Source organism: Canis lupus, chromosome X (assembly GCF_048164855.1).
Source record: "Canis lupus baileyi chromosome X, mCanLup2.hap1, whole genome shotgun sequence".
Taxonomy (NCBI): domain Eukaryota; kingdom Metazoa; phylum Chordata; class Mammalia; order Carnivora; family Canidae; genus Canis; species Canis lupus.
The window spans coordinates 68031567-68052079 of record NC_132876.1 but is presented as its reverse complement, the minus strand read 5'-3'; the positions used below and the strand labels follow the sequence as shown (position 1 = coordinate 68052079).

General features: G+C 36.4%; 1 protein-coding gene across 8 annotated transcripts in view; it reads right to left on the bottom strand.

Moving 5' to 3' along the window:
* Positions 1–20513, bottom strand: part of HDAC8 (histone deacetylase 8) — a 218308-nt gene that overhangs the window by 97641 nt on the left and 100154 nt on the right. For 2 of the 8 annotated variants that reach the window (XM_072817520.1, XM_072817525.1), the window contains one exon: positions 17811–17986. The exons of the other annotated variants lie outside the window; for them this stretch is intronic. In XM_072817520.1, coding sequence (XP_072673621.1) covers positions 17960–17986 — 27 coding nt within the window. In that variant the 3' untranslated portion in view covers positions 17811–17959. Of the gene's footprint in view, positions 1–17810; positions 17987–20513 lie in introns of those variants that run through there. 8 annotated transcript variants of the gene reach the window in all.

The window sequence follows — 20513 nt, the reverse complement described above, 5'->3', positions numbered from 1 at the left end:
CAGGCCCTGGGCTAAAGATGGTGCTAAACCGCTGAGCCACGGGGCTGCCCTCCTTCCTCAATTTTGAAGGAGAGTTTTGCTGAATATAGAATTCTTGGTTGACAGTCTGTTTTTTCTTTTGGTGTTTTAAATATGTCATCTAAGTGTCTTCTAGCCTCCATGGTCTCCAATGAGAAATCAGCTTTTAATCTTATTGAGGATCCCTTGTATGTAGCAAGTTGCTTCTCTCTTACTGCTTTCAAGATTCTTTGTCTTTCAACTTTGATTATAATGAGTCATGTTCTAGATCTACTTGCATTGTCCTACTTGGAGTTCATTGAGATCCTTGGATGTGAAGATAATGTCTTTCATCACATTTGGGAAGTTTTCAGTCATTATTTTTTCTTTTCTTTTTTTAATACATATTTTTTTATATTTTTAAAAATTCAATTTGCCAACATATAGTATAACACCCAGTGCTCATCCCATCAAGTGCCCTACTCAGTGCCCATCACCCAGTTACCCCCCCACCCCCTCACCCACCTCCCCTTCCACAACCCTTTGTTTGTTTCCCAGAGTTAGGAGTCTCTCACTGTTTTGTCACCTTCTCTAATTTTCCCACTCATTTTCCCTCCTTTCCCTTATAACCCCTTTCACTATTTCTTATATTCCCTGTATGAGTGAAACCATATGATGATTGTCCTTCTTCAATTGACTTATTTCACTCAGAATAATACCCTCCAGTTCCATCCACATTGAAGCAAATGGTAGGTATTTGTCTCTTCTGATTCGGCCATTATTTTTTCAAATATTCTTTGACTCTCTCTTCTCCTTCTGCGACTCCCATGATTTATATGTTGGTCCACTTGATGGTGTCCCACAGGTCCCCTAGGCTCTGTTCACTTTTCTTTATTTTTTTTTCTTTCTGTATCTTGAACTAGATAATTTCAGCTGTCCTATCTTCCACTTCACTGATTCTATCTTGTGCCTGAAGCTTCTATTGAAGTGCAGAGATTTCCTTGAATTCTAGTTTAAAAGATAGACCAACAAACAAAACACCCCTTCTAGCCTTTACGGTTCTCTCAGGTATTTTCTGAGCATGCCAGATGCCCTGGGCATTTTTCTGTACACACTGGTGCTTTTAATGGACTTAATTTTCAAAGAAACACTCCTTGGCTTTTTCTCCCAGGCCTCAGGTTGTTTATTGTGTTCCAACTGTAATCTTTTTCCTCAGGCTTCTGTGGGTTCTTCATCTACCTTAAGATGTCTTTAAGCAATGCCTGCCACTTTTCTGGCCTGAGTTCCAAGTTAGGGCAATAGGGATAAGTGCCTGTTGTCTCATTCAGTTAACCCTTGACAGATTAGAATAGATTTACACAATAATTTTCTTTTTTTAAAAAAATAATTTATTTATTTATTTATTTATTTATTTATTTATTTATTTAAGACACACACACACACACACACACACACACACACACACACACAGAGGCAGAGACACAGGGAGAGGGAGAAGCAGGTCCCATGCAGGGAGCCCAACGTGGGATCTGATCCCAGGACCCCAGGACTATGCCCTGGGCCGTAGGCAGGTGCTAAACCACTGAGCCATCCAGGGATCCTCTACACAATAATTTTCAGATAAGGTGTGGTCTATTCCCTCTAAAACCATGTTCCAGGGTCCCAAATGAGGAACATGGGCTACTGTTCTCAAGTTTGCTGCCCAGACAGGGTAAGAGTGGGACAAGGGCAAATAAAAATACCAGAAAACTTTCCTACCATTAAAAAAATTAAGTATCTTGGGACGCCTGGGTGGTTCAGTGGTTGAGCATCTACCTAAGGCTCAGGGCATGATCCTGGAGTTCTGGGATTGAGTTCCACATCGGGTTCCCTTTGAGGAACCTGTTTCTCCCTCTGCCTATGTCTCTGTATTCTGTGTCTCTCATGAATAGATAAATAAATAAAATCTTTAAAAAATTAAGTATCTCTTTACTTGTACCATGAGCTGTTTTTTTTCCTTTAATAGTTTATCTTAGTGGGCATTGCATATGGACTAGGATTACATGGTACACCTTTAGATTTGATCCTGAACTTCAGTTTGTATTTTTTTCTCTTTTTTCCCTTTTTTTCCCTTTTTCTTCAGTTTGTATTTTGATCAAAGTAGTAGTTTAATAACATGCATATAGATTCCAAAGTCAAACATTACCTAAGTCTTATGATGACAAACAGCAATTCTCTACCTTATACCTCCCCATTTCCAGTTTCCACTCCCTAGAAACAGCCACTTTTCAATGTTTTAGCCTTTTCTAGTATTTTCCTCTATATGTTCAAATAACAAAAGAAGGTTGCTAATTATTTTTCAATTTTTGATATGCCCTACTGTCTCTGTTCTATGGAGGATTAGGATTCAGTCCTATTGTCTTCCACATCCATCTATACACATTCCTCCTTGTCTCATAATCCCTATGTAATTATCCCAGAATTCTTGGCTAAATTAACATTCATTGTTTAAATTATGGTAACAATAAATACTGTCACAGCTGAGCCATGTGCTATACTGTGTCTACTTTTTCTTCCTTGGAAATTTTTTCCTGGAATTAATAATTACCTCATCTTACATATGTTGCTTAGCTTTCTATGTACTCGTCACTATTGTGTATCCATTTCTATGTACATATCCCTAACTCATGCAACACTGACAAAACTGTAATATTCCTTTCAGTACTGTCAACCACACCAGGCAATTTGTAAATCCCATTTTCTCCTCAAAGCCTTTCTTTTGGAGCTCTCTAATCTGCATTGTTTGATTTCTAGGCCTTCTGCACAGCTGGTATCTGGGAGTTTCCCTTTACTACCATCTTTTTAAAAAGATTTTATTTATTTATTCATGAGAGACAGACAGGGAAGCAGAGACATAGGCAGAGGGAGAAGCAGGCTCCCTGCAGTGAGCCTGATGTGGGAATTGATCCCAGGACCCTGGGGTCATGAGCTGAACCAAAGGCAGATGCTCAACCACTGAACCACCCAGGTGTCCCCCTTTAATATCATGTCTTGATAAATCCCTGAGGTTCTCTTCTGCATTGGATCCTGTTTTCTGGATCATATGTCTTCCTTTTTTCAGATTTATTGTCCTCATTTTGTTGGACACTTACTCCAAAATTCCTGACCTTGCATGTCTGAAAATTTTTATATTCTATCCCTGTAATTGATTGGTAGTTTGTTTGGGTATAGAATTCAAAGTTGAGAATAATTTTCTCTTTAGTGTTAAAGGCACTGGTCCAGTGTCTTCAAGCTTTCAGTATTGTTGATAAGTCCAAAACCATTCTGATTTCTGAAACTTTTAATGTGAAACATTTTCCCTGGAAACTCTTGTTTTTACGATAGTTTCTTTTCCCTCTTTGTTCTAAAGTTTTATAATGCTGTGTCTTGAGATCTTTTTTCTTTATGGTGGTAGGCAACCAGTGAGCCCTGTCTGTCTGGAAAGTTGTGTCCTCAGGTTTGGAGCTTGATCCCAGGACCCTGAGATCATGACCTGAGCCGAACTCAAGAGTTAGACGTTTAACTGACTGAGCCACTCAGGTGTCCCAATTCTGTTTATTTTTAGGGGGACTGTAAAGATGTTTTTCACAGCAGATGTACAATTTTACATTCACACTAGCAATGAACAAGGGTATTGATTTCTCCATAGCATCACCAACACTTGTTATTTCCTATTTTTTAAAATAACAGTCATTAAAAAAATAACAGTCATTAAGATGGGGTATAAAGTGGCAATGCACTGCGGTTTCTTGTAATTTTTAAGTTGACTCTTCCTTGATCTGGCATTTGCTTGGTTTCTTAAATTTTAAAATTATTTTCTAGGGTCTGACAAAGTTGTTTCTGGCAGTTTCTGCTTGCTTCTCTATGTTTCTATGGGAGGTGGGGTTGCTACTTCATCATTTTTGATATGATCTATGTTGGTATATGTTCCATGAGTGCTGAAAAGAAGTGTACTCTGCTGTTTTGGGGTAGAATGTTCTATAAATGTCAATTAGATACTCTTGGTTGATGGTAATGTTGAGTTCTTTATCTTTCTTGATTTTCTGTCTAGTTATTCTATTACACCCATAATAGGAACAGATAAAACTAATTTCTTCCTCCCAATGAAGATCAGAGAACTTAAGGTAACTTAGGAAAGGATGTAACCGGGGTGTCCATGACTTTCCAAGTCTGATGTCTTTCAATTGCAGATCTGTTTCTGCTCCTTCATCTCCCACCATTCCCACAGATGCCCTACAGATGTAATAAACTATATATCCCCAAGACCATGTGTTCTTTAACTCCTCTGTAGTTTTGTATATGCAATCACTTGTCTTGAAATGTCCTTTCCCTTGAATACCTTTAACGATCCAACTCAAATATTACCTCCCTTGTGAAGCTTTTGCTGATTACCTAAAGAAATTTGAATATATCTTTCTTCGGAAGCTAATCATAAATCTTCAAAGCCTCTTACTTGGAAAGAGTTGTGGACAGATTTAATGTGGGATTAGTGGGATATATTTATGTGTTTGCAGTAATTTATATGTATAGTTAATGTATTGTTAATGGTATAGGAATGGCTTCAGGGATGCCCCTATAGCCTAATGTCTTGACTCATCCAACATCTTTACACAAAAAATGATAGAGCCAGAGATAGTATTGTGTTGTAAATGTATTCTCTAATGCCTGGTCCTTGACATATTGGGTATTAGAGGAGACATGATGTTTGAAATGTACAAAGTCCAAAGTTAGTCTTTGGAAAATTCTTCTAATCACTGCATTACAATTTTAAGTGGAGGATTTGTTTTTTAATGATGACTAGTCAAAATGAAAGTTTTCTCCTTCAGAAAATATAGTCAGTGCATCATATACAACTATAAATGAAATGTGATTTGTTTTCTTTTTTTGTGGAAATTGTACAACATAGAATTTATCATAATTCCTGTATTTTAAGGATCCAAATCTTCTAGAAATATTACAGAGAGTATCGCTGTGTGTACAGTCACATGTTTTATGCATCCCATCTGCTATGGACTGAATCATATTTCCCTCTCACCTTCACAAATTCATCTGCTGAATCCTAACTCCCAGTGTGACTATATTTGGATAACGCCTTCAAGAGGTAATGAAGGTTAAATGAGGGCATAAAGGTGGGGCCCTAATCCAGTTGGATTGGTGGCTTTTTAAGAAGCAAAAGAGAGATCTTTTACTTTCTCTCCCTCATTTACCATGTATACTCAAAGGAAAGGCTATGAAAGACTCCCCATAAACCAAACCCTGCTGGACCTTGATCTGGGACTTCCAGCCTCCAGGACTGTGGGAGATAAATTTCTGTTGTTTAAACCACCTATTCTGTGGTATTTTGTTATGGCAGCCTGAGCACATTAATACACATCTATTAGTAATAAAAAATTTTGATCTAGAATGTTAAAGGAATGATTGGATTATCTTTCTATTCTTTCTATTGAAACACATGTACCTAAAAAATGTAGGAGAAAAATTCTACAGTTGTATCACACATTTAATTAATACAACTTATGTTAGAATGGTTTTAGATTTTGTGATGTTTGTAGTATCTTTCAGCTTAAAAAAATTTTAAGTTGTTGCAGTTTCTTTTATCATTCTAAATATTAGCTTGTACCTAATTTTACATTCTGTTTTTTAAATAGCACCCCCCCCAAAACTGTGTGTATTTCAGATCTACAAAACCTGGATCCTTGGGCAGCCTGGGTGGTTCAGCGGTTTAGCGCTGCCTTCAGCCCAGGGTGTGATCCTGGAGACCCGGGATCGAGTCCCATGTCTGGTTCCCTGCATGGAGTCTGCTTCTCCCTCGGCCTGTGTCTCTGCCTCTCTCTCTCTGTGTCTCTCATGAATAAATAAATAAAATCTTAAAAAAAACCCCTGAATCCACCATTGCTCTCTATAATAGAACTTAAATCAATGTTTCTATGTCTGTGGCCCCTTTAGATTGTGAATCTTTCTAGAGCAGAAACTGGGCTTCATTTTTGCTTTTCTAGCACCTGGAAGAATGCTGCCACATAATAGTTATTTAATAAATGATTGTTGGTTGAATAATGAACCAAAAAATGAATAGAAAGAATAGAGAATGTATGTTAATTAGTTGAGGAAGTGAGTAGTTTGGAAGATCAGCTTGGAGGATTTGAGAGAATAAACATGTAGACAAGAGGGAAGTAATCAAAGTGACAAAAGAAAGATAGTTCCTTTTATTAATGATGATTTTAATTAATGATTAAATTAATTAAATTTAATGGGCACTCCCAGGTGCCCCAGTTTCCTATCTTTTTTGCTCTTTCTCAGCACGGTCTGTTAATTCCCTTTAAAGAAGCAGAGTCTTGGGGCACCTGAGTGGCTCAGTGGTTGAATGTCTGCCTTCGGCTCAGGTCATGGTCCCAGCGTCCTGGGATCGAGTCCTGCATGGGGCTCCCTGCAGGGAGCCTGCTTCTCCCTCTCCCTGTGTGCCTCTCATGAATAAATAAATTTTAAAAATATATTCTCTCTCTGCCCTTCCCCCTCTCTAAAATAAATAAATCTCTTTTTTTAAAAAGTAGGAAAAAAAAGTAGAGTCTCTTCACCTTCCTAGGCCCTCATCTTCTTTGTACTCTTTTAAGGAGAAATTGTTTTCTTTGTCACCTTGGAAGAAACTCTATCTCCTTACAGGGATATTCTTCCTCACTTGGAGTTTTTCCTGGTTATATAAAAAAAAAGTCCTAAAGTTGATAAGGCCAACGTGTCATCTAGCAGGAAATGTAGACATCTTTCACGTTAATAGTAAAAGGACAAGGAGTCTGGTTCCAATTTGTACAGGCATTTTGTTACCTTGGCATGTGCTTAGAGCAGAAGCAGGAAAGCAGCAATTAACTAAAGGCATCTACAATGCAGTTTTAATTAATTCCTCTGATTGTATTAAATGGTGCAATTTGAAGATGTATTGAGCATAAAGCAGCTGGAAAAATTCTCAGTGCCTAGGTCTACCCCCTACTATTTTCCTAGTGGGGCTAGGCAGAGATGCTAGCTCCATATCAAGGCTAGTAAGCCTCCTTTCAGAAGGTTGGCTCCTGGAGGTACAAACCAGTGAGAAGTAGCTGTGGGGTAGTATCCCAGAAAGGGGAGTCACTGGCTGCAAAGGTTAGGAGACAGCACAATGCAGCCAAATGCTTTAGGGTCCATTAAGTCAGCACAGCTGCTATGTGTGCTGCCAATTCTATTCAGAAATGGGCAAAATTCAGGTTGGAAAATTACTTTATGTGGTGTGCATGGAAGTGGACTGGAGCAAAAAAATGATTAGAACGGGCAATAGGGCTTCATGTAGTCACTTAAGAACTGAAGGTGAAAGCAAGAGAGAAGAGGTTGCTGCTCCCTGTCACAGTCCTCTCCTGCTGCTGCATCAGTAAGCATCCTCATTTTCCATGTGCAGAGAGGAGGGTTTGGAGGGTCTTTATTTCTGTTGCTTCCATTTCACCAACAGTTGGCAAGTCCATTAGTTTCAGGAATCAGCTCCTCAAGTTTGTTGTGAACATATTAAGGACATACTCTAGGTTTATAAAAACCAAGAAAAATTGTATATAGATAGAACATGATTTCCAGAAATTGACTTCTTTCCTCTTTTTAGATGTAAATAATCTATGTCTATTTTCATCATTTTTTCATTCTCCTCATTTTAGACAAAGGACTATTTTGTATCCTGTTCATGAGTAGATCCCTAATGTGGGATCCAGATTTCAGCTCTTCTGGAACTTATAACTCTTATTTCCTTTCTTCTCTGTTGCCTTAAATTCTCTCACTTCATTACATACTACTTATCAGTTAACAGTCCTGCACAGGTCATTTTCCTTGGATAAATATTTCTCTTGAACCTATTGCCCCTTGGAATACTGTCTAGGAAAATAAAAGCAAAAGCTTCTTTGCTCTTCCCCCTTACAGTGTCATCTCCCCATTTGCTGCTTTCTTTCAAGCAACATAAGAATTAAAAATTGGGTTTGTGAATTGCTCTGCAGGGAAGACCTCCCTCACTCCATCGGGCACTATTAGTTACACTTTCATGGGCTCCCATAGCTCTGTGTTGTGCATAGCAACTGAAACTATAATTTATCGGTTTACATTGTATTACTATTTATCTCTTTGTATTTACGTCACTTCTGCTAAGCCATGAGTCCCTAAATGGACGTGAAGTGACCTTTATCCTCCTGTTCCCAGAAAACAATGTTTCATAATTGGTGCCCAATAAATGCTGAGTGGGAGAAAAGGGGGCTAACAACTATTGAATCATACCCATGTGTCAGTTTTTCTGAGATAGATGTCATTATACTTATTTTACACATCAGGGAACAAGTTTACAGAGGTCAAGGAACTTTTGTCTAAAGTCATGTAACTATTCAAATTGGAGCTATAATTCAAATTCCAGTCTACCTGACTTAAAAATCTATGCCCTTTCTCCCATACTGCCTCCAATATCTTACACTGAGTCCAAGTTCTGGCCCCATCAATTCTCTTGTGCTTTCACCTCATTCTGCTTTCTGACCTCACAGAGACACCCCAATGCCCTGATCTCTACTTTCTCCTGGTTTGTCTGTTTCCTTTTGGCCTCATATCCAGCCTAGAACACAGTATTATATACTTGAACCCTCTTTTAACATCACCTTCAACCTCTTTTTGCCTCATCTGTCCGGAATAATCATCACTTCAGATCAGCCTCTGAACTTTGCCTTCTCTGTTCTGTCACCATTGAAGGACACTATCACTAGATAGACGGGTATTACCAATTGGTTTCAAACTTCAGAAGCACTTTCCAAGCTTCTTCATTATCCTTTTATTTATCTCCAGTCAGCTCCTTCTATTCTTTTTAAAAATATTTTATTTATTTATTCATGAGTGACACACAGAGAGAAGCACAGACACAGGCAGAGGGAGAAACAGGTTCCCCGCGGGGAGCCCAATGCCAGATTCTATCCCAGGACTCCAGGATCATGACCTGAGCTGAAGGCAGATGCTCAACCACTGAGCCACCCAGGCATCCCAGCTCCTTCTATTCAATTACTGTTGCAATATTTACCATTTTCCCCAATCCCACTATTGAGCTCTTATCCCCTCACTCTTGGACATTTAGGGCAGTTTCATGTTTTTCTATCAAAAAAGCGGAGGTGAGTACCCTTATACATATTTCTACTTCATTTGAGAGTTTTCCTTAAATAGCAAGCTTCTTGAAAGAGTTAGCCTTACCTGTTGCTGTCATCTTCTTTACCTTCTATTTACACTCAACCTACTATTGTCTCTCCTCTGCCCTTTCACTGTATTGAAATTCCTCTCATCAAGGTCACCAAAGCTTCTGTTTTGCCAAACCTAATTCATATGTGTTAAGCCCTTAGTTTATTGGACTTCTCAGCTGCATCTGACACATCTCAGAATTCTCTCCATGTTTTAAACTTTCAACTTTGGTTTGCATGATCCTACTTTGTTTTTTTCCCTATAAGTATTAGCTAGTACTCACTATGTGTTTATCAGGCACTATTCTAAGGGCTTTGCATGCATTATATGTACAGTTAATCCTTAAACAACTGAGACAAGTGAAGTAACTTGCCTAAAGTCTTACAGCTGGTAAGTAGCAGAGCCTGAAAGACATAAAAATCACACAGATTGGGTCCAGAGTCCATGATTTTAATTTGTGTTATACTTCTGTCCTTACCATACATTTATTTCTTTTGTGAGCTCACTTTTGCTAGTCTCTTAAACTCTGAAACTCTCCAAGATTCCTCCATTGGCCCAATGGTCTTACATATTCTTCATGGGTAATTACATTTACTTTCCAGTTTTAACGACATGCTTATAATACTCAGATCTATAGCCAGTCATGAGTTATCCTCTGGACTTCAAACTCCTATCCAACTGCATCTTGTTGGATTCACTTGGGGGTTCACTGGCATCTAATACTCAATGTAAAAAATGGTTCACTTGTAATGCTCCTCCTCCTGTATTCATCATATTGTAACATCATCTAGTCAGCCAAACCAGAAAACATGAGGATATTCTAGATTTCTCCTTCTCCTTTACCCTCAGAATACAATTAATTGCCAAGTTGTGCTAATTCTGCCTCCTAAAAATTTCTTAAATTTCCCTTGTCTGCATCCCTATTTCAAACTGTCTTTAGCCATCACTTGCCTGATGTATTGCAACAGTCTCCAGCCTGGCCTCTCTTAAATTTATCATGAGTCATCTCATCAAAACATAAATCTGACTATTCACTGCCCTTCCATGATTCAGTACTGCCAACAGGTACATTCTCAATTCTTTAGCATGACACTTACCAACTTTCTGTAGTTAAAATACTGGTTCTGGAGTTAAACTGCTTAGTTTGAATCTCAGCTCTGACACTGCAACTTTGGGCAAGGTACCCAATCTCCTTTTTTCTTAGTTTCCATATTTGTATAACTGTGAGGATTACATGAGATATCCATGTAAGGCACTTAAAACACTGCCTGGCATCTAATAGGTGCTCAATAATTGTTAGTCATTGTCAGTAGCATGTATCTAGACTCAACTTCTCCCATTTCCCGCCTTAAAGTTTATGTTCTAGTAATATTGCATTGTTTATAATTCCTTAAAGGCATCATGCTGTTTCATGGCTGTATGCCTTTCCTTTGTTCCCTCCTTAATCCCCTATGCTTTCACACATTTTTATATGCCTGGCTAATATTCATTCAGTCTTAAACTTTGAAATAATCTTCAGTATACCTTCCATGACTCCCACACCCCTGCCCCAATCAGACTAATTGTCTCTCTTCTGTGACTTTATGGACTCTGTGCAGGTCTCTACATATTTTGGATAGTAATCCTTTATTAGATTTGTCATTTGCAAATATCTTCTGCCATTCTGTAGGTTGTCTTTTAGTTTTGTTGGTTGTTTCCTTTGCTGTGCAAAAGCTTTTAATTTTGATATTGTTCCTATAGCTTATTTTTGCTTTTATTTCCCTTGATTCAGGAGACATATCTAGAAAGATGTTACAAGCAATGTCAGAGAAATTACTGCCTGTGTTCTCTTCTAGGATTTTTATGGTTTCAGGTCTTATATTTAGGTCCTTAATCCATTTTGAGTTTACTCTTGTGTATGGTGTAAGAAAGTGGTCCTGTTTCTTTTTTTTTTTGCATGTAGCTGTCCAGTTTCTCCGATACCATTTGTTGAAGAGACTGTCTTTTTTTCACTGTATATTCTTGGCTCCTTTGTTGAAGATAAATTGACCATATAATCATGGGTTTATTTCTGAGCTTTCCATTCTGTTTCATTGATCTATGTATCTATTTTTGTGCCAGCACCATGCTTATTGATTACTACAGCTTTGTAATATAATTTGAAGTCTGGAATTGTGATACCTCCCATTTTGTTTTTCTTTTTCAAGATTGCTTTGGCTAGTCAAGGTCTTTTGTGGTTCCATATACATTTTAGGATTGTTTTAGTTCTATGAAAAATGCTGTTGGTATTTTGAAAGGGATTGCATTAAATGTCTAGATTGCTTTGGGTAGCAGAGACATTTAGACAGTTTTTGTTCTTTCAATCCATGGGCTTGGAATGTCTTTCCATTTCTTTGTGTCATCTTCAATTTCTGTCATCAATGTTTTATAGTTTTTCAGAGTACAGGTCTTTCACCTCTTTGGTTATGTTTATTCCTGGATATTTTATTATTTTTGGTGCAATTGTGAATGCGATTGTGTTCTTAATTTCTCTTTCTGCTGCTTCATTACTGGAGTGTAGAAATGAAATGGATTTCTGTATGTTGATTTTGTCTTGTGACCTTGTTGAATTCATTTACCCATTCTAGTAGTTTTTTGGTGGAATTTTTAGCATTTTCTAAAATAGGTCATTCTTTTCATCTCCACTGCTATCACTATCATTTCTCAACCGTCATCATCCTCCTAACTGGTCTCTATACTTCCATTCCTGCCACCACTCCACACAACACTTAGAGTAGTTTTAAAACATCACAGTACCCCTCCTGGTTAAAGCCTTCAGTAGCTTTCCACTCTATTAAGAATGAGATCCAACTTCTTGCCATGGCCTACACAGCCTTGTACAGTCTTGTCCCTGCCAATTCCACCTTATACTCCTTGCCCTTTACCGACTAGCATTAGTTACAGTGACCCTCTTTCAGTACCCAGAACACACCAAACTCTTTCTTACTTCATGGTCTTTGCATATGATTATCTACTCTGCCTTGAGCACTTGCCCTCTAGTTGTTTTATTTTTAACCTGGCTGGCTTTTCCTCACTCTTCAAGTTTAGCCTTAATTGCCACATCTTCAGAGAGGCCTTTCCTAGTGACCTTATATACATCCATTTTTTTTTCTACCTTTGCACTCTTTGTACTTCCATCATGGTACTTATCACAATTTATAATTATTTTCACTTATTTTTTTACTTGTCTTGTAGTCTGTCTTCCTCACTGGATTGCACATTCCATGATGCAGGAACCACATCTATACTTCTCACCACTACAGCCTCAGCACCTGGCATAATGTCTGACATGCTGTTAGTATTCAATAAATATTCTCTGAATGACTTAATAAGTCAATCATTTAATTAAGAAAGTAGAGTGACTATATAAACTTTCTTGTAGGTCTCTTAGGTAGGAAAAACTATAACTTCAGCTAGCAACTTAATTGTTGAGATGAATCACCTTGTTTAATCCAGTTGAGAAGTATTGTAGGAGAGCTTAATCAAGTAAGAAAAAGATATACCTTTAAAAAAGTCTGGTCATTAGTTCCTTTATGCTTGTAAGTGACTCAGGAGTGACAAATGTAATTACTACAAACCAGTGGTTCTCAATAGGGAGAGATTTTGCCTCCCCTCGGGGGACATTTTTGGCAATGTCTGGATACATTCTTGGTTGTCAAAACTGTGCAAGGTGTGTGCTACTGGCATCTAGTTAGTAGAGGACAGGATACTGCTCAGCATCTTATGAATGCATGCACAGGACAGTCTCCCCATACCGAAGAATTATATGAAAAGAAAAGTCAATAATGCCAATACTAAAAAACCAAAAGAGAAATAGGACTACCATTTAACTTTGTGAAACATAATAGAATGGCCAAATATAGGTGTTCGTGTCCTAAGGAATTGTAAAACTTCATAATTTAAGCCATTAATAACCCTCTTGTTTTCTGAGATTTATTTCTGTTCTTTAGAGCAGATTTGTTTGTTTGTTTGTTTGGTGATTGTTTTAAATAAATAATGTATCCATTGATGGACTTTAGGAAATTGTTGAATGTTCTAAACTTGTATCCAATATTGTGTAATTATAAGCATTTATCTGGGAGGAAAGACCATCAGAGGTCCATGACCACCCAAAAGATTAAAAAGTCCCTGGTATGGAGAGAACTTTGTGTTGTGTGGATTACACTTTAAAAAGTCATAGTAGGGACCCCTGGGTGGCGCAGCGGTTTGGCGCCTGCCTTTGGCCCAGGGCGTGATCCTGGAGTCCCGGGATCGAATCCCACGTCGGGCTCCCGGTGCATGGAGCCTGCTTCTCCCTCTGCCTGTGTCTCTGCCTCTCTCTCTCTCTCTCTCTCTCTCTCTCTGTGTGACTATCATAAATAAATAAAAAATTAAAAAAAAAATAAAAAAATAAAAAAAAATTAAAAAAAAATTAAAAAGTCATAGTAAGTGGAGTATGTGTTCTGCAAAATGTTTAAAAATACGGTTGTCTTTAGGGCTGCCTTTGGAGGTAGGCAAATATGGCGGAAGCTCAGATTGGTTTCCTCCTACTGGTGGGGACAATAGAGGTATCACTGGGCTGTTAGGAGACCATGTGAGGTAATTTATATAAGCCCTACTAAAGTGTTAGGCACATAGCAGGCACTCAAAAAATGTTATTTTACTTCCTTCTCAGAGTTACTGTGAGGATTGAATAAAATAATACTTTGAGAACCAAATGAAATAATGCATGTAGTATGTTGTCTGGTCAGTAGTAGATGTTAAATAAGTGGTTATTTTTCTCCCATGTACTCTTTATGCCAAAATCCTGGGTCTTATCCTTGAAAGTAGAGAAAAAGGATAAGCTCAGAATTCTGAAAAATTTGAGTTTTAATCTTGGCTCTGCTATTTTACTTTCTTCATCAGTAAATGAGGGATAATGCTTACCTCACAGAATTACTAAGAGACATAAATGAGATAATACATATAAAGGATCTAACATATGAATATACTTACAGGGGATATAATTGGTACTTAATACATGTTAAGTTCTTTTCTCATTCAAACAATTCTTAAATCCTACCTCTATAAAACCTTTCTGCAATAGGAGGATCAGTTGCTGAATGTCTGGTACAAATAGCCTTATCTAAATATAAAATTCAAATATATAATTTCTAGTATTCATCTACTTACACTCAAATTTGTTCATATAGAATGATAATATTTCAATTAGATATGTTTTCATCATTTTTGTTCCATGAGCTCTCAGTGTCAGCAAGGGCTGTTAGGCTAAATCTGCATAGCATCCAATACAGCAGCACCATGTTCATTTTTTAAAAATTTATTAGGCACTTACTGGGGACCAAATTCTCAGTATTGAGGGACTAAGAAGAAACAAGCCCGGGGCTGTGAGTTTTATCAATATTTCTGATAATTACAATAATTATGTCTAAATTTTTTAAGGTTTTATTGATTTATTCATGAGAGACACAGAGAGAAGCAGAGACACAGGCAGAGGGAGAAGCAGGCTCCCTGTGGGGAGACTGATGTGGGACTCGATCCCAGGATCCTAGGATCATGACCTGAGCTAAAGGCAGATGCTCAACCACTGAGCCACCCAGGTGTCCTTAAAATTTAATTTATATTAGTACTATTTATTATATATTAGTAACATATTTATATATATTACTTAAATATGCCAGTCGCTGTTCTAAGCATTTTGTGTAGATCAATACACTTCATCCTCACAATAATCCCTTATTTTGCAGGTGAGCAAACTGAGGGACTGACTGGTAAAATAATTTTCTCAACTTGTCTAGTATATATTGTTACTATGATCACTACCTGGAGCTGGTCTATGAAAGCAGGTCTGCCTGATAAATATATTCATTTAATTTTTATGTTTTAATTCCAACAATTTATTTAAATTTTAAAAGAAGTTTTACATATATGGGAAAAACTTTAAAAAGTTATCAAAAGTTATAATATGAAAAGTAAGTCATGATTTCTGAATTCTGGTAATGATAGAATAGTTTCCATCAGACTAACCATCATGATAAATTGAAGATATTATAGAATATCCTCAAACAGGGAGAAACTAGAGGGAATTCAACCCTCAAAAGAAAAGAGCTACGCTGGTTAGAGTCACAGTTATATATACTTTTTATGTGATGTGTGGTAGAGCTCAGGCAGAGTGCTGCAGGCTTGTTAGCCTGCGAATTCAGAACACAGAGTTCAGAGTTGCCAGAGTCTCATAAAATAAGATCCCAAATCTCCAGGTTCAAATAAAAACCTACTCATCATACAAAGAATTAGGAAAATCTCAACTTGAATGAGAAAACACAATCAACAGATATTAACACCAATATGACATATATGTTAGAATTATCTGACAAGGATTTTAAGGCAACCATTACAAAAATGTTTCAAGAGGCAATTATAAAATGCTAAACACAATAAAAAATTAGAAAGTATCAACCAAGAAATAGAAAACCTAAAGAATGGAAATTTTAAAACTGAAAAATACAATAATCAAAATAAAAAACATACTAGATAGTCTTAATAGAAAAATGGAGATGATAAAGAAAAGCATCATTGAATTTGAAACGGAGCAACAGAAATCACCCAATCTAAACAACATAGAGAAAACAGAGTAAAAAATAATAAACAGAGACTGTGGGATAAGATCAAAATAACAAACATTTGTGTCATCAGAATATCAAAAGAAGATAAAGATGACATTTAAAAAATATTCAAAGAAATATTGGCTGAAATCTCAAATTTGGGAAAGACTATTCTTTCTACATATTCAAGAGGCTGAATGAAACCTAAACAGAATAAACCCCCCAAAACCCACTCCTCCAAGTCTCATCATACTTAAGTATCTGAAACAAGGAGAAAAAAACAAAAATAAAAACCCTGAAAAGAGGTAGAGAAATTATGCATCATTTTATATTCTCACCTATATGGAAATAATGATTCTTGTGAAAATGGATTTCTCATAAAAAAACATGGAGGCCAGAAGGAAAAGGCATATTTTTTTAAGTGCTGAAAGAACGAACTTCCATCTCAAAATTCTATATTCAGTAGTGTAAGAGAAATCAAGCCATTCTCAGATGAAGGAAAACAAAGATAATTTGTCTTAATCAGATCTACCCTAAAAAAATGGTCAAAGGAAATGATAAAAGAAGATATCTCAGAGCATTAAGAAGAAAGCACAACAGAAATAGTAAAAATGTGGCTAAATATAGCACATTTTTCTTCTCCTCTTGAGTTTTAAAAATTATTTTTGATGGTTGAAACGAAAACTATTAAGAATTTCTGATGTGGTTTTCAATTTATGTAAAGTAAAATTTTAAAATATTATATTAAAGAGGAACGTAAAGGGACAAAAGGTTTTCTATAGTTCACTCAAAGTGGCAAAATGCTGATAGTAATAAATTGTTTTATATATATATACATACATATGTACATATATATGTTTTATGTGTTTATATTATATATATGTTAATACCTAAAGCAACTACTAAAACCAATCTATACAAAGTGACATACTCAAAAGCACTATATATAAATAAAAATGGAATTTAAAAAAAATATCCAGAGGAAGTAATCCAGTAATCCAGTAATCCAGAGGAAGGCAGAAGAGGAAACAGGGAACAAACAAATGATAAAATGGCAGACTTAAGTCTTAACATATCAATAACTACATTAAAGGGAAATGATCTAAGCACACCAATTAAAAACCAGATATTGGTAGAATGGATTAAAAAAATGACTGAATTATATTTTGTCTACAAGAAACTCACTTCAAATATAGTGATATAGAGAAGTTGAAGTAAAGCTGGTGGGAAAAGATATGTAAATGGTAATAAAAAAGCATGAGTGGCAGTTTCATAAAAAAGTAAACCTATACTTATCATATTATTCAGCAATTATGTTCCTGGTGTTGATTTTAGATACATTAGAACTTAAATCCACAAAAACTACAAAAATGTTTAATTGTAATAGCCATAAATTGGAAACAACCTAAATGTTCTTAAATGGATAAATGGCCAAACTATGGGACCTGTATACCATGGAATACTATCCAGCAATGAAAAGGAATAAAGTATTGAGGCATGGAACAACTTGGACAGCTATCAAAGGAATTATGCTGAATGAAAAAGCCAATCTCTAAAGATTACATGCTGCATGGTTCCATTTATATCACATACTCTAAATGAAGAAGCTGTAGACATGAAGAACAGATTAGTGGTTTCCATAGATTAGAGATTGAGTTGAGGGAAGAGAAGGCAGCTATGGTTATAAAGGATAGCACAAGGGAGGTCTTTGTGGTGATGGAATAGTTCTGTATCCTGGCTATGGTAGTGGTTACATCAATTTATACGTGTGATAAAATTGCATAGAACTAAATACACACACATACACAAGTGAGTGCATATAAAATTGATAAAATCTGAATAAGCTCTTTGGATTGTACCAATGTTGATTTCCTGGTTTTATAGTTATATAGGATATTACTACTGGGGGAAACTAAATGAAAAGTACACAAGACTTCTTTGTACTATTCTTGCAATTGTTTGTGGATCTAAAACTATTTCAAAATGAAGGTTTTTTTAAAAGATTTTATTTATTTATTCATGGCAAACACAGAGAGAGAAAGAGGCAGAGACACAGGCAGAGGGAGAAGCAGGCTCCATGCAGAGAGCCTGACATGAGACTCGATCCCAGGTCTCCAGGATTACACCCCAAGCTGAAGGTGGTGCTAAACTGCTGGGCTACCGGGGCTGCCCTAAAATGAAGAAGTTTAAAAAATAATTGGATGGAATGGGATAAAAGATTAATTGGATAGGGTTAATAGCAGACTCAACACTAAAGAAGAAAGGAGTAGTTAATTTGAAGACAGATCAATGGGAATTAAGCAAACTGAAGCACAGAGAAACAAATTGGAAAAAAAATGACAAGCACTTCAGTAACTTATAGCACAGTATTAATCAATATAACACATCTGTAACAAGAGTTTCAGACAGACATCAGAGAGGGAAATAGGGCAAAAAAAAAAAAAAAGAGCAAGAAATACCGGTCAAGAATTTTCCAAATTATATCCCAAACTGCAATCCAGAGATCCAGAAACTCAGGAAATCCCAAGTAGGATAAACACAAAAGTATACTGGGTCATAACATGGTCGGTGTTCTGAAAACCAAAGATAAATTTATAAGGGTAGCCAGAGAACAAAGACATATATACAGGGAAACAATGATAATAACAAGACTGACTCCATAAAAAAAAAATGGAGACAGAAAAAGAAATAAAAACTGTCCATTTAGAATTTCATATCCAGAAAAATATTCTTCAAAAATGAAGACAGGAAAAAAACGGAAGCAAATAAGTAAAAGCGTTCTGCATCTGGCTATGAAGGGAAAGAGGATGTGAAATTATTTTCTCTTTAGAAACAACTGGAATATTTACCAAATATTGGAAATATTTTTTTAGACATTGGACAATGTGCAACACAAGATGGTAATTTGAGAGAAAAGAAATACAAATGAGGTGATCCTTGTTATCACCCCAGCTTTCTCCCAGGAGGTAATCCTTGGACTGTGATGCAGAGGTGGGGGGAATCTAAATAGAGTCTAATTATCTCAAGTAAAGGAGAAAGATTGGAATTCATAAGGGCCAGGATGGTAAGAAATGGTGGGGATGGAGCTAAGCCATAAAAAGGGTACTAGAAATATGCAGAGTTCCCTTTGAGTCTTTTGATGAATATTGATCTGAGCATGGACAGGGTAAAACTTCACAAAGATAATCTAGAAAAAATTTCCCAGGAAACAATTACTAAGAAGTTGTAGGAGGAACACTTCCTAGAATTCACATAAGGTCAAAGTAGAGAGACCTCAATGAATACAGGGGGGCATGTGTAGAGACTTCAGAGGGGCAGTTCCTTCAAAATGGGCTAAATTAGCTACTCAAGACGTACTCTAAATGAGCTTTAAAACAAACCTCAAAAGGATCAAACTGATCCACAATAACTTGTCTCTCAGAAAAAAGAACAATCCTCTATAAATAAATACAAAAAAAATCCAGCACTCAGTAATGGAAAATTTACAATATTGGATATACAGTTTAAAAATTAGTAAACATACAAGGAAGCAGAAAAATGTGATCTATAACCTGGAGAAAAATTAGTCAATGGAAACAGACTCAGAAATGACAGAGATAATGGAATTAGTAGACAAGGGCCTTAAAAACAGCTATTATAATTATGTTCTATATGTTCAAGGATGTAAAGAAAGTATGAACACAGTGAAGAGAGAAATGGAAGATTTTTTCCTGGTCATATATTTTTAAAAAGACTTTATTATCCCCGGAAGTTTTTTATAATAGAAGTTCTAGAAATGAAAAATACAATATTTGAAAGGAAAATTTTACTGGATGGGATTAACAGCAATTATAGACTGCAGAGAAAAGATCAATAACCCTAAAGGCAAAGCAACAAAACTGTTCAATATGAATCACAGAAATAAAAGATAAAAAAGGGGGGTCTCAGCGACCTATGGGACAATAAAATTGGCCTAACATAGGTTTAACTGGAGTCCCAGTAGTACAGAAAGGACAGAAAAGAAATAATGGCTGAAATATTTCCAAATTTGATAAAGACTGTAAACTGTCAGATCCTAGAAGCTTTGGGTTCCAAATAGGAAACACACACACACCATACCAGGGCAAACTGTAATCAAGTTGCTAAAAACTAGTCACAAAGAGAAAAATTAAAAGCAGCCAGAAGAAAAGATAAGAATGATTACAGACTTCTCATGAAGAGCTATACAAGCATAGAAAAAATGGAGTGATATTTTTAATGTTCTGAAAGAAATAATTATCAATCTAGAACTCTATACTCAGTGAAAATATCTTTCAAAAATTAAGAAAAAAATATACTTTTCAAGCAAAAGCTGAGAAAATTTGTTGCTAACAGACCTACATTATGATAAAAAATTAACTGAAGTTCTTAGGCAAAATGTAACTTTTACCAGATGGAAACCTGGATCTACACGACGGACTGAAAAATGCTGGAAAGGACAAATATATGGGTAAATGTAAAAATATTTCCTTACTCATCTTTTAATTTCTTTGATAATTTAGGGCCATGTTGGGAGCAGCACATCCAGTGGTGGCTGAATATGTGCTGACTGCAAAGGAGTGCCACTAAAGGCCATGGAGGAGTGAGGCAGGCTGTCAGCCTGGTGGCAGAGTAAGTGGAGCAACATAGTCCAGACACAAGGTGGTAAGCCCAGGTTGGGGGATAGAGGATATAGTCCAG